We start from the raw sequence: 14335 nt of genomic DNA, 5'->3' as shown, positions 1-14335 counted from the left end.
TTTATTGATACTGCCAAACACAACAGAAAGGTACAAACATGCCTCAACTCAAAAAAAAAAAAGAAAAAAAAAGGAAAGGCTCATAGCCTAATCAAATCAGGCTCGCAGGCCCTAAAAAGGTGCAGTCAAACGGACCCAAAAAGCTGATAGGTACAAAGACAATTACAGACAGACATCAGAAGCAGCTGAAGACAGTTAAGCGAGTCCCCAATCATCTAACAACCATTTCGAACTTTTTGATGCAGACCCTTAGTTCCCATTAACCTGCACTCCACATCTTGCTTGATGCACTCCACCACCTTGCTTTCCGAGAGAGCAATCCCTTCAAAAATATTTCCATTCCTCGCTTTCCAAATATGATATTTACAGGCATGCCATGCCGATCTAGCAATAGCAGCCCTCAGAGACTTCCCTTTATATTTGATAGAAGCCCGCTGCAACTCAAAACTCCAAACTCGAGGAATTCTCCTTTCACCAAGCTTATGCAAAACAGTCTTCCAAATACTGGTGGAGAAAGCACAATCAAAGTAGAGATGATCTCTACTATCAACAGCACCATGACAGTAAACACACGTGATGTCCACTCCTCCTTTCCATTCAGCAACCGTGTCTAGAGTTTTAAGCTTATTACCAGCAGCAAGCCAAGAAATGAAGCAATGCCGAGATATAGATGGAGAAGAGCAAATGAGTCTATGCCAAGTATTCACAGCAGCTTTCCTTCTAAATACATTCCAGGCACTTAAAACAATGAACTGCCCTTTAGGGTGAGCAATCCATGTAATTACATCCTCCTTTCCTTCACAAGGAACAATAGACTTGCAACCTTCTATTATGGTCTCCATTTCAGGAATCCTCGAGATCTTCCAACTCCAACAATTACCATCAATGACTTTAGCAACTCTAGAGTGAGAATTTAAACGATAACACCAAATTCCCCTCCCTCGCAAAGCTGAATAGAGAGGACTCAGAGGATGGCAATTGTCACACCAAAGCCAAGTTCTCTCCCCATCTCCAATCAAATGCCTAATAAGAGGTAAGAATGCATTCTCAGCTTCAGTATATTTCTCAAAGCATATGAACAACGATGTGGTATTTCAAGAATTGGATTCGACTGAACCGAATTTGCTTCAATATCATCAACCCCATCAAATGGTGAAAGAGATTGAAATAAACTCCCATAAGGCATTCCTAAGTGCATCTAAGCAGAGTGTGCATTCAAAAATGCAACCCTAATATTTCATAAGCATCCAAATGGATAAAAGAAAACCAAACGAACCCTACATAACTTCAGAAGTTCATGAGATGTGATAAGTTACTATCCACGGGAGAAAAGTCATATTCTCCACTGAACCAACTCGCAGGAGCCTTATGTCCAGCCATCATTGGCGCAGTCGACTCTCTTTCACTTGATTGATCCTCAATCGAAGATACTCAGAGTGAGTTCTTGCTTCCTGAGTTCTCGATCAGATCTTGCCCCAAATGAATCTTAGATTTCTCTCCAAGTGTGAAAGGAAGCAATAATCTCTCTGTTTCTCTATTTCCCGCCCATAGCAGCATCATCATCAATAGAAAAGAGCCATCTGAGTCTGCATCATTGTAACTTGGACATGTACGCAGCCACGTCAATAGAGTTTAACGTCGGAGTGTTAAAATTGGCGGATTATACAAGATTATCACAAAATTAAAATGATTTGCAGTTGATTGTTACAATTTTTTAATTTTGTACCAAGGTGTTACATCGATAAAACATTTGTACAAAATGAATAAATTACTTCCTTCTCTCTCCCTCTCCCCCTCTCTATCTCTCTCGCTCTATCTCTATGTCTCCCCACGCAGCAAGTCTCAAGCTTAGCTTCAGTTTTCTTTTCTCTCCAACTTCCTTCTCATTTCCTTCATAGATTATCAATTAATATTATCCGCCACAACAACGTTCATTGCCTACCATTTAGTATAGAGAGATCAGAAGCAGGTGACTATTCATTTCCATTCATTATCTGCAATAACAATGTTCCCTTTGGTGTACTGTGGGTTGTAATATAATGAAGTTCCTTAGTGGTGTGAACCTGTCTGATCGTAGCTGCCGGTGTTTGTTGAACTACCTGACTGAAAATATTTTCGATAGGGCATTGTATTTGATGATCGCTTGAATGTTATAATGCTGCCATATATTTTTTTTTCCTTTTTCTTTTCTCTACCAATGATTTTTACTGTCTTGCAGATATTTGTTGAAACATTCTTTTGTCCCCTTGATTGGCAGCGAAAGGTCATAGATGGTAATTGGTTTTTCCCATGGATACATGTTCTGCCATGACTCAAGGTAAATGCTGAAAGTTGTATGATAGCGAGCATGTCGTCATTCATTCTAGTCGGCTCTGTGATCTACCTGATGATGTTCTTTACCACATCTTATCCTTCATCCCCTGAAAGATGTCGTGAGAACAAGCATATTGTTGAAGAGGTGGCCATTCTTATGGTCTTCTGTTCCTAATCTTGAATTTCATGAAAGTGATTTCCCTGAAAGGACACTATGCACGAAGTTCGTGGAGAGAGCTTTTACTTTCTGGGATAGGTCATCCATAAAATCTTTCTCACTCTCATGTGAGGTGCTCCATGATGCATCCCGCATCAGTGCGTGGATTACCCCTGCGGTGAGGAGCAAACTGGCGGAGATCTCTCTAGACCTAGAAGATGATGAGCCAATCACGTTGCCTTGCCGCATATTTGGATCTGGGACACTGAACAAGTTTGAGTTGAATTCGTCCTGCATTCTTATGTGTTGTTCTTCAGCTTGTCTTTGAAGTATCAAGGTCATAAGTCTCACGAGAATCATATTTGTGGATGATAGTTCAATCCAGAATTTACTCTCTTCCCTATTGTTGGAGAAGGTGTCATTAAGCAATGCAATTGGATGAAACTGAAATCCGTGACCCTCTCTGCTCCTAAGCTCATGAAGTTGTCAATTTATGATTAGATTTCTTGAAGGAATTTGTCTCATATGACCGCCAAGTGGAAATACATTGGGCTTGTCTCGAGTCCTTATTTTGTCGGGGTGACCTGGTCAATCGATATTGCATTCTCTCCACCATGCAGCTTGTTGAGGTCGCGATTCCTACTTTTTATTTTCATCTTATGGAAGTAGAACCTGATCTAGTTGTTGACAATTTATATGAGCTTCTCAGTGGTCTTTCTAGTGTGAAGTGCCTAACTGTTTCTGAGGCCTTTCTGCTGGTGTGCCTATTTCCAAGCACCTATACCTTCTGTTGATATTGTCCTGGCGATTGAAGAGCTTCGAGGTCAGCATTTAAGCAAAACTTACATTATTTGGCTTTTCATTAGGATCTTGGGTGGACGATTGAGCTCTTTGATGCACTTCCCGTGTTCAGCATGATGACCAAGCTGAAAGTGACAATGGACTACCTCACTTTGGAACGTCGCGGATTTTTGTTGCTTCTCAAAAGATCTCCCAATCTTAGAAATAGGTGACGTTTTTCTCGGAAGTTTGTGACATCACTATCAAAACTTGTAATTGTTGTCAGCCTGGCAGTCGAAACACCATTGTGTATTCGGGGATTCTACTCATTTATGGAAGGGATGAGAGAAGTGCCTGTGTGTTTCCGTAAGCAACTCAAGAAGATAGTTGTTGGCCACTTTTGTGCAACCCCCGACGAGTTTTCGGCAGTCAAGTCTTTGCTCATGGCTGTAACTGTTTTGGAAGAAATGGTCTTACATGTCCCGGGGCATAAGATGGACAAAGATTCTATCTCAAAGGAGCTGATGATGCTTCCTGGCGGCCAGAATTGTCGAATAATGATAGTACCCAGGAAAAGATAGAAACTCAGGCATATAGCTATAGGTTGATTAAGTGGCTTCTAGCATGTATTACCTGAATTTTGTTTGCTACCTCTTCTGATTCCTGAATTTTGAACATATGGTTGGGTACTAGGATGACTTGGAACATAGCAACGTGACTTTCTTTTTAGGTGACATACCATTTTTCAAGATGTCGGTCGAGTAAATTTGTTATTGACTCGTTTAAGTTAGCTGTTAAATAGTGTTTCTTACTTTTTGGTGAACAGTTAGGTTGTGATTTAAAGGATGAAATGATATTTAATAGTTAGAAAACTAGTTATATTTAGGCTCCTTTCAATTCTCAGTAGGGAAGTCTGTTGTGAATAAGGTCCCTGGCACTGGTCAGTGGCTATGGAGTTTCGAGTCATGATTACGGAAGGAATCGTACGGAACCATCTTTTACCCCGTTTGAAATTTTGGGTTTGATTTTAGAATCGTAATTTTGATTTTAACTCTACCCATAACAAAATAAATTACACTCATCAAAGTCAAAATAATGGGTCACACCAATAAATATTTACACCACTCCATTTTAATACAACTCCATAATTACAATATTCTCAAATGAATGTGGGCCCGCAAGTTTGACCAAATATTCCGTAAAATCACAATCAAAGTCAAGTTAAAATCAAACCTAAATTTCAAAGGCCGCCTAAAAATTTTGCTAACGGAAATTATTACTGTAAGGAAAGTAAGGCCATCGTGCATAGGCCCCTGAATATTAGACCCCATAATTAAGGAATATATCATTTTTTTCGATTACAAATGAGGTCTTAGTCCCACTAATATTCAATATGCGACCTTTAGGTCAATAGACTAGGGCATGCGCCACTATGCTATATCATCTTTTGATAATTATTGTTTTAAGTATATATTACTATTGTTTTTGTCTGTAATAAATTAATTAAAGCGCATGACCATTCCTAATTAGGATTATTTTCCATTATTTGCTTTAGTTGACAAACTATGACAATCAATTTTCCTCTCTAGGAATTCTTCCCAATATTGACCGTTTTCCTATTATTCCTAATTGTTCCCCCAATTAGCTATCTCATTTGATTGAGTTGAATTAAATTTCCCCTTCCTATTGACTATATCCAAATTTATCATCCTCTATAATGCTTCATTAAAGTAATTTTGTTCTTTTAGTCGATCTTTTTTTCCTTCTCTTTTACTGAAAGCAGCTTTCCTCTTTTCTTGCCCTCTTCTTTTTGGAAGATTCTACCAGGGTTAATTGCAAACATAAACATTGTGGCTGTTTTATTTTTCAGCCGTTAGATCCCATTAGAATTGATATGGACCATACACGTATTCAAAATCTTTTTAACTAAAGATCCACCCCTTAATCTTTAACTTTCAATATTTTCGACTATGCATGTTCTTAATGACGTTCTGTCGCACCCGTGGACAGCTCAAATGTGGTTCGATATTAAATCGGATGAAATCTATAGATTCAATCAAATAAATATCAATTTAATTTATTAAAAAAGAAAATAAAAAATAAATAAAAAATTAAACAAACTCTGATATCTTCGTACGTTTCCATCCCCATTTCAATTGCATAAAATCAAATGAATCAACCAATCCCTAAAACATACAGAAGACTAGGAACCCCGCTAATTGAGATCGGATTAGCAAACTGAATACCCCACGGGAGACCAATCCAATCTCAAAAGCTTACACAGAAATTTTCCAACATTCATATCATCTCTAAAAATATATTGGCCCAAGTGTTCCTATTTATTGGCAAAATATATACAATGTATTTTCATATGGTAACTCATTTCTATCAATTAATTTATAATTTTAATTTAACTTGTCTATTTTAAGCATGTTTATATATATATATATATACATTTGTGTGTATATATTTTTTTTGCTTACAAGCATGGTTTTCAAGTTTTTTAGGATGTCTAATTTTCCCCTTCTACCCAAATATACCTCTATGAGATAACCTTATTCATAAAAGAGAGCAATGAATACTTTTTTATCCATATTATATTGATTTTTCGATCTTTATCTCTACTCCTTTAAAAACTATTTGCTATTTAGTTATCTAATATCGTAAAATTGAGCCACAATATCATCATACTTACTAAGCTACATAAGAAAATCAACTTTATACGTTAAAGGAGTAATTTTATTTATAAAAAAAAGGAAAATAACACTAGTGGTCCTAAATGTTTGCCATTTTTTTACACTGAGTCATAAAAGTTTGACTTCGGAAAATCAAGTCCTAAAACGTTTGTAAATATGGCAACAATGGTCCTTTTCGTTGCTCCCCTTAACTGAGCTGCCTACATGGACTTAACGGCATTCCTTTCGTCCATGTGGCCGTTAAATCGCTAACGCGGCATGCAATCCCGACTGAACTCGAGTGGAAGACCCAATTTGAAAGCTTCCCCTAGAATTGGGTCGGTTCGAGTCCTGGTGTCTTCTCCTTCACCTAACTCCCTACCCAACCTGAAACCCTAGCGTTGCTCCTCTCCACCTCGCAACCCAACACCGCCCCTACAAATTGTTGATCACGGGCACCGTAGCACTGGCAAGCAGGTTCATTAAAGAGTTGAAAGAACTGGGCTCTATACTCGATAAGTTTACAGATCTAGCGGCGACGTGAGGTGCCAAGGGCCGAAGCTGTAGGTGACGAACTGAGGAACCTGATCTAGGGCAGTGGCGACTAGGATCTGGGTCTGGAGCAGAGATCGGATCAAGGCGGAGACGGCAATCTGGCTCAGCTAATCGGAGAGCTTGTGGGACCTCACGGTGATCCTAAAGTCCTAGAATTGTGCCAGGGCCCCTAGCTTGAGGTATCTGTGGTATGATGAGCTTCAGTACTCCTCGCGAAGGCCTTCATTTTAGAGCCCAAACATTATTACGTATTATCCTTATACCAAACTTTACTGATTGGCATTGGCGATTCCCTTGTAGAAATGGAATTTTTTGATGAATAGAGGATCGGCATGTGCAAAGAAGACAAAAAATTTCCAATTTTTATATAAAAAAATAGATCTCTTTCCCAATTGCAGAATGTGTTGATTGAATATTCAATCCTTGGTCATTAATGCAAAGTCATTGAACTGAGCAAAGATAATTCACTGAAAGCTCTGTTCAGCTCGTGTGCATGGCCGTTTCCTCTTTGCTTAGAGGGAAAAGGGTTACTACCTTTTGCTTCCGGCGACTTCTCATCCAATACAGTACTAGCTGCAGAAGATGAATCGGAGTTCAATATGCTGGAAATCTCTGATGCTGTGTTTTTAATATTCTGCTTTTGCTTTGGAACTTTATTTTGAAGAAGATGATCGGAGCTTTTGAGTTTCCCGCAAGAGCTTTCTTTCCTTCGAATAGATTGGGTTTTCACGAGCCGAATTTCATGAGCTTTCGGGTTTGCAATCGGGGCAAACATGCCACGTCAGCGAATTAAAGTACACATGGACGAAATTGACGCCGTTAACGCCATGTAGGCGGCTCAGTTAAGGGGAGTGATTGTCAGCACCCTATTTTGGCTCATCAGTTCATACAATGTCAATCAACAATGATTCAGGCCACGACTTGAGCATCGATGCAGAAAAGGGTTCAGCAGAGCAACAAATTGCTATTTCTTCTCTAGTCAACAGAGACAAGCAGATGATTCAAGCACATAACAAAAGAACATACATAATCATCCAACAACATACAGAGCAAATAAGGAGTCCAAACAACATCCAAATCGGTGTTTTCAAAGTACATTGACGACAGTGCTATTTTATGTTGGTTCGCTCGATCATCAGAAATATCCAATATTAGACTCCAAAAATCCCTTACAATGCAAAACAGATGAAAAATGTCTTCAAACATATTTCGTAAATCATCTGCTTTATACAGAGCAATCTTCTGAATATAGACAACTTTTCAGGGGAAGTCCAAAAATGCTGGTTCACCAGAGAAAAGTTAATACCCGATGTCAAATATAGCCACATCCGGCAATTATATAGAGCATGAGCATTGTTTCAGATTATCTCTCGGAAGTCACACAGACTCCTCGAATGACTCCCGAGCAGTAGGACAAGCATACCTTTAAACGAAAAACCATTTCCGAAGACTGGTCTGACAGAATATCGGCAAATCAAGTTAGCCATGCATTGCCCCAAAAACTACAGCGGACAGACGCAATTGGGCAAATCAGACTGCAATATCCCTTTCAGTTTCCCGAATGATCTTCGAATAGCAGAAAAGACCGTTTTTAACGGAAATTCATAATCGAAGGTCATTTTGGTAGAAACTTGACGTCAGATGGTTGGCCAATATAGTACTACTCATCCCAAGGATCAATGTGAAATCCTCAGACGGAATTGCACAATCCATCTAGGCCCTCAAAAGAGTGCTTTTAAGGTCTCAGATGCACTTTTTCAATCCTTCGGAGTCTCGTTCTCAACAAACAGAGATAACAGCGATCTCCGGATCATCCAAGCAACTCAGAAAGCATTATGAGAAAGCCGACTTCGGACTCCTAGGACGTATCCAGCTTCACATTTTCAATACTGGCTTATTGGTCAAATTTGCAGTCTCTTTGACAATGCACATCAAAATGACTAATGCGAAATGCAGATACGAGATACGCATTCAGAAACGACTAACTTTCCTCTGATCGCCTGAAATGAGCAAAACCGACTTCCGAGCATAAAAATCACACAAGCATTCATTTGGGTAAAATAAATGATTTTGGACTTGTTTGAACCGTTTTCACGTGCATATTGACAATTCGACGTTCGTTTGAGCCACGAACGTCGAACACGCAATCAATTGAGACCCGAACTTCATCCCGAATTTCCCTCGAGGCCCGTGGGACCCACGAGCTGCCCTAGGGCAGTCGTAACTCTCCATGACCTCCATTGCCTCTTGTCTTCTCTTGATCAACTTGCCCAAACAAATATCTAAGTCTTTCAATTTTACACTCCAACTTCAATTCACCATCAATGCTCTTATCCTATCTCTACTAATGCATGTTGTCTTCAATTCAATCCCCATCATCCATTAAGAAACCACCCAAGCCTAATCCATAGGCTAATTGCACTTTGTTTCGCATAATTATCATTAAACTTAGCCTATATATGCTTTCTATGTCATTAACTTAATCATAACTTACTTGATGCCATCTCTCTAACATTTCTCACGTTTTAAATCATCTCAAGCTCCCTCAAGCAAACCGCAAGCATTCAGCCATTTCCAGCAACCAACACCAAGCAAGAACACCAAAGACTTAAGTTGGAATTATGGTAGTCACCATCTTGGCTTAAATCCAAACTTCACCAAACTTCATATCCCACATGTTTTCGATCCCCTCTATCCATTTCCGAGCTTGGATTTTAGGTTTGAAGCCTCCAACCAGTTGGAATAACCCATCATAGAACCGGAATGCGTTTTGGTCCTTATCGGGTCAAAAATACCCACTCGGGTTTCAAGCCTTTCCAGACTGGTTTGAGCTGTCAAAACCCATCAAACACCTCCCCATACAACCCTAGGGTGTCAAGGAGTCGAGAAATCCAGAAGAAACCCGATGGTTTTAGCCTAGCAAGAAGAAACAACCCGACTGCCCAGTAGGGTTGGATTTTCTAATTGTCTTTATCGTTTTCCTTGCAGATCGGGTCGATCCGAGACTCTTTTCACCAAACAACCGCCACAGTCACCTCCAGGGGTTGATTAGGAGTCGGGACACACTGACCTTGCCTCAAAATTCCATCGGGAGCCACCGTGGTGACATCTAACTAGAAAACTGCCCAGTCGGGTCTGTTTCTAGGACGTACTTTGTTTTCCGTGATCTTTGCAGGGCTATACGGGTCAACTCGACAAGTCTGGAACCAAATGACCGCCGCCACCACCTAGGAGGGTCCCTTGGCTGTTTAGAATCGGGGTGAACCGGCCAGAAAACTAGTCGAAACAAACCGAGCCGACCTGCTCCTTCCCAAGTGCCTAGTCCGGTCTAGACACTGCCCAGTCGGGTCTGTCTATGCCATTCGGGTCTGTTCAAGCCAAAACAGCCCAAACCCAACCCACCAACAATCCAACCTGACTTCTAACAGTCCTATCCCGCATCCTGAGACTTGGTATAACCATTCCCGACTTAGAGAAGTTAGGACTTCTACATTTTTGTTATGTTTATGGAGTTATAAGTTTAAGCATGATTTAATTCCAAGATTTAATTTTTATACAACTTTCAAGTTATATTACGCACGATAATCATCGTTTAACATGCTAGCATGTCAGGAAATATTTAAATCGAAGTCGATGAGACCGATTTAAACTCGAACGACCAAAGAAGCTCACGGGTTTCCTTTGAGGAAAGGTAAAGGTGGCCCCTTATTGGTTCATCGGGTTATTACCGGTTTCCTTATCCCGATTTAAGTTGTTTCCCGAATTTCTATGCTTTTACCACATCCATGAAGCCGGTATCGTTTTATCAATTTCATAAAATAACATGTTTGTGTGTGTTTGTATGCTTAAATGCGTTTTTCAAACTCATGGCGGTACCGGCTTTTGTTAAATACGTGTCATTTATCGTGTTTAACATTTGAACATGCAAGAAATAGTCGAAATTGGGTTAAAGAAAACGCTTGAAACCCGAAACAGGTCAATGAAACCCACTGCTATTCCCAAGAGGAAAGAGCCGGAGGTTCCTCGACCTTATTCGGGTCAAGAACGGTCTCTTTACCTCGATGAAATTCATTTCTCGGATTTTGTGTAGATTGCAATTTTAACATTGACGCAAATCCCGCATGCTAACCACTTTAAAACGTTATTTTTAAAGCAAAATACATGGATTCATGTATCGGTGACTCTTTCAGGGCCATTTGGGTTCTGAGGGTATTTTGGTCATTTTGACCAAATTATCCTCGACCTTCCTAGACCCGTCTTAGTCGTCGTATCATGAATTTTTTTCCTTAAATTAAGCTTCTCGAGTACTCAGACTCTATTCAGTGGATTAATTCATGATCTGTCTGATTGTTTGTAAATTGCACATTTACTGCATTTGGCATTTAACTTTAAGCTGTAAATTCACAAATGGGTTAATCGGGACACTCACGCGATTAAATCTACTTGGCACTGATAAGTTTGCATGAATTGACAATTAATTGATAACTCGCGTCGATGAGTTATCAAATGATGTTAATGACCTTTTCAAAACTTGTCTATTTTAGAATCTGAAACGCGCAGTCCAATGTAGCACGGACGTCTAGAAAGGACTTGTGTGTCTCAAATTGAGTTTTTACCTGATTTTAGATAACTCAGGTCAGGATACAAAAAATCTTTCTAGATTACTTCCGGTTAGATCGATCTGTTCTTTGCCTTTTTTGTGGTTCTTGCACAACCCTGGAAGATCTAGGGAATTGGTCGACACCAGCTACAGGCCGAGGTGGCCCGTATTGCGATGTTTTCCCTTTTCTGAAAACAATTTTCAAATAAAGGGTAAAATCGTCTTTTCACAATTTAGCGACACCCCTAGGGTTAGCTTGACAGAATAAAGATGGGCTACCTGTTCAAGTGCAGGTTTATCTGCAAAGTCTTTTCTTATCCATTGATGAGTTTCTGTAATCCTATCATAGACTTGGGTAACTAGAACGATTATCTCTATCACAAAACATGCAAAATACTGATTAACATTTCGCTTGACCTAACGAAACACTAGATAATGGTTAGGTGTAACTTTATGTTCCAAGTCTAGAGTCAAAACACGAATTTGGTGAATTTAGTGGAATTTTAGTGTTACAATACATAACAATTTTTAAAAGCAATCCACACACAAAGGATTTGACTACAGACACCATGTCTGTCATGTCCTTGAAATAAAGTCGAATGTAAAATGTTTTATACACGTTTGTCTATTTAACATATGGCATTTGCTTGCAAAAATATCTCTAGGTTAATAATCTATTAATCTGAGTACATTTGACAATAACAAACACATTGTCTGCAATCTGCATATTGTTTATTACTTTTGTGCTATTGTTTGTCCATGCGCATCGAGCCCGACCCATAGAACGCATTGCACTTAGGATTCCACGCCCTAATCATCGATCACAAGGTCCAACGCCTTATTCACTAAGAGCGCATTTGAATTTCAGTTTTCGATTTTTCCTGAACTCACGGTGAGTCGAAGCGGAATAATAACCGAATGCAAATCGATTGAGATTCAACCATTTGTAATTTGTATTTATTGTTTTCGAGAGTATAGTGAGAACATTTACTTTGTACATTCATTTCTGTAAGAATCCTAATCTGTGAGCGAATAGTCCGAGAGTCGAACTAATCGAATCGGTCCAATGCTTGCCCTGACAAGAGTAACCCCAAGATCTCACGGTTCTAGTTCATGCAGGAATTCAACAATCATGGTTTGATTAACTGTAACGCAAGATAGTGAACCGAATCCTCGACATAAGGGCTTACTTCTCTCTCAGCTACTCAACCGACATCGTTTAGTTCATCGAATTTTCGATGTCAAAACGTGTAAGCCGAGCATAGCTTAATTCATGCAGTAAATGAAATAAAATTGTAAGCCTAGCAAATCAGAGTATCGAAAGGGTGTGCGGGATATAGGCCCGCATGTAACGTGAATCCCCGAACTCGGACTTTCTGATTCCGCACAGACCAATGCCTTAGCAAAACTAGATTTATCACTACCCCTAGACCTAGATAACTTACCGATCCTCGACTTTCGGGTCGTAAAATGGTAAGTGGCGACTCCTTCTTACACGTGTCCGTCACGCATCCCCGGGAAGGTGGACACTCCCAAGCCGCGTGATCCAAAAACGCGCATGCGGGCCTCGACGATAGCACATTCGGGTCCGTACAGTGACAGAAGGACCATTGCTGTTACATTTACATATGTTTTAGGACTTGATTTTTCGAAGTTAAACTTTTAGAACTCAATGTCAAAAAATGGTAAACTTTTAGAGCCAATAGTGTCATTTTCCCTTGTAAAAAATAATTTGCTACAACAAGCCTATTGATTTTTTTTGGGTTTCAATATTAAGTATTTTGTAAAACAAATTAATGTGTTCTGGCGTGTTAGCTTTCTAGAAGTCTTTAATATAAACAATAGTTTTTATTTAACTTTATTTGATACTTAAAATTTAATGAATTAAGTAAATTTCTACGTTTTATTTAAAATAAATTATTGATTCCTTTACGATTGTACTTTCATCAAATAAAACCGAACGCTTGGCCTTTTTTTTTTAAAAAAAAAAAATCTATATGGGTATACTATAAATTTTAGGGACTTTTACCTCATATATCTCGTGGTTTCACCTTTTCTTAAATATATCATATGATTTTTAAAATATCAAAAATATCTCATGGTTTACATTTTTTTTTCCAAATCTATCCTGCCGTTATATCTTCCGTCAACATTTAACAGTCTTGCCACTGTGGTCCTTTACCCAAGATAGATTTGAAAAAACAATTAAAATCATGGATAGATTTGAGAAAAAATAAACCATATGATAGATTTGAGAAAATAAACTAAAACCATGAGATAGATTTGGAATCTACTTACGTTTCATTAACAGAAAATATAATGTCGAGATAAATTTGAAAAAAAATATAAATCATGAGATATTTTTGATACTTTTAAAAGCATATGATAGATTTGAAAAAAAGGTGAAACCATAAGATATATGGCATAATTTGCCCTAAATTTTAGCTAATAATCTCTCAAATGATTATATATTTTCATAAGTTTGATACTACCATATCAAATGTACATAGTATGAAATAACTTAGTTATAAAAATCACATTAGTAATTATTATTGAATTTCATTTCTCATGTCATAAAGTAATTAAATTTTAATTTTATAGCATCGATTTTTGAATTATAAAATCTTTGCAACATATGGGACTAAAATTGTTGTATTTAGATATAGAAAGATCAAATGAGAGCGGGTGTTGATGATAGGAGTGGCCAATGAATGAGAAAAAAATTGAGGAGGCCCACTTTTTGGGTTAGGTAGTCTTGCGCTACTCTCATCATTCATAAAAGTGAGTGTATAGAATACCATCAGATGGCTGATGATGAGGGGCCCGCCCCACCCTCACATCGCAACCGCGAAATGCTGGATCCCACCCTCCCATTTTCCTCTTGGAAAAAGTCATGTATGTAACCGATATATACATAGTATATATTGCAAAATAATTAATACTAAATATATCAACACAAGTGATTACAAATTTATGATATTGTACTATTTAAAAATAAATAAATATATACACTAAAACAAACAAAAAAATGTTGTTGTTCTTTTCTTCTTCTTTCCGCCCTCTCATTCGACTTTTCCCCTTCTCTCTTTTTTCGTTTTGCACCTTGATATCTGGAAATTCAGTGGGTTTCGACTAATCCAATCAAGTTGGGTCGATCAATTAATAAGTAAAATCCTCCCAATGTGAATTTGCTTTATTTATAATACTCGAACCCGAGACCTTACTTAAGTGTAATAAGAGCCGAATCGTCTGAAT

At 38.5% G+C, this 14335-nt stretch overlaps 1 protein-coding gene across 1 annotated transcript; it reads right to left on the bottom strand.

The window, feature by feature from the left end:
* Positions 1 to 215: 215 nt before the first annotated feature.
* LOC116204272 lies at positions 216 to 842 on the bottom strand. The gene has a single exon (XM_031536350.1). It carries the CDS (start codon positions 840 to 842, stop codon positions 216 to 218), a length of 627 nt encoding a protein of 208 aa, XP_031392210.1.
* Positions 843 to 14335: the final 13493 nt, after the last annotated feature.

This window comes from Punica granatum, chromosome 4 (genome assembly GCF_007655135.1).
Source record: "Punica granatum isolate Tunisia-2019 chromosome 4, ASM765513v2, whole genome shotgun sequence".
Taxonomy (NCBI): domain Eukaryota; kingdom Viridiplantae; phylum Streptophyta; class Magnoliopsida; order Myrtales; family Lythraceae; genus Punica; species Punica granatum.
This window is presented reverse-complemented; position numbering and strand designations above follow the sequence as displayed.

Coding starts and splice junctions, on each gene's coding strand:
- LOC116204272 (XM_031536350.1), bottom strand. CDS start 842: ATGGAGACCATAATAGAAGGTTGCAAGTCTATTGTTCCTTGTGAAGGA.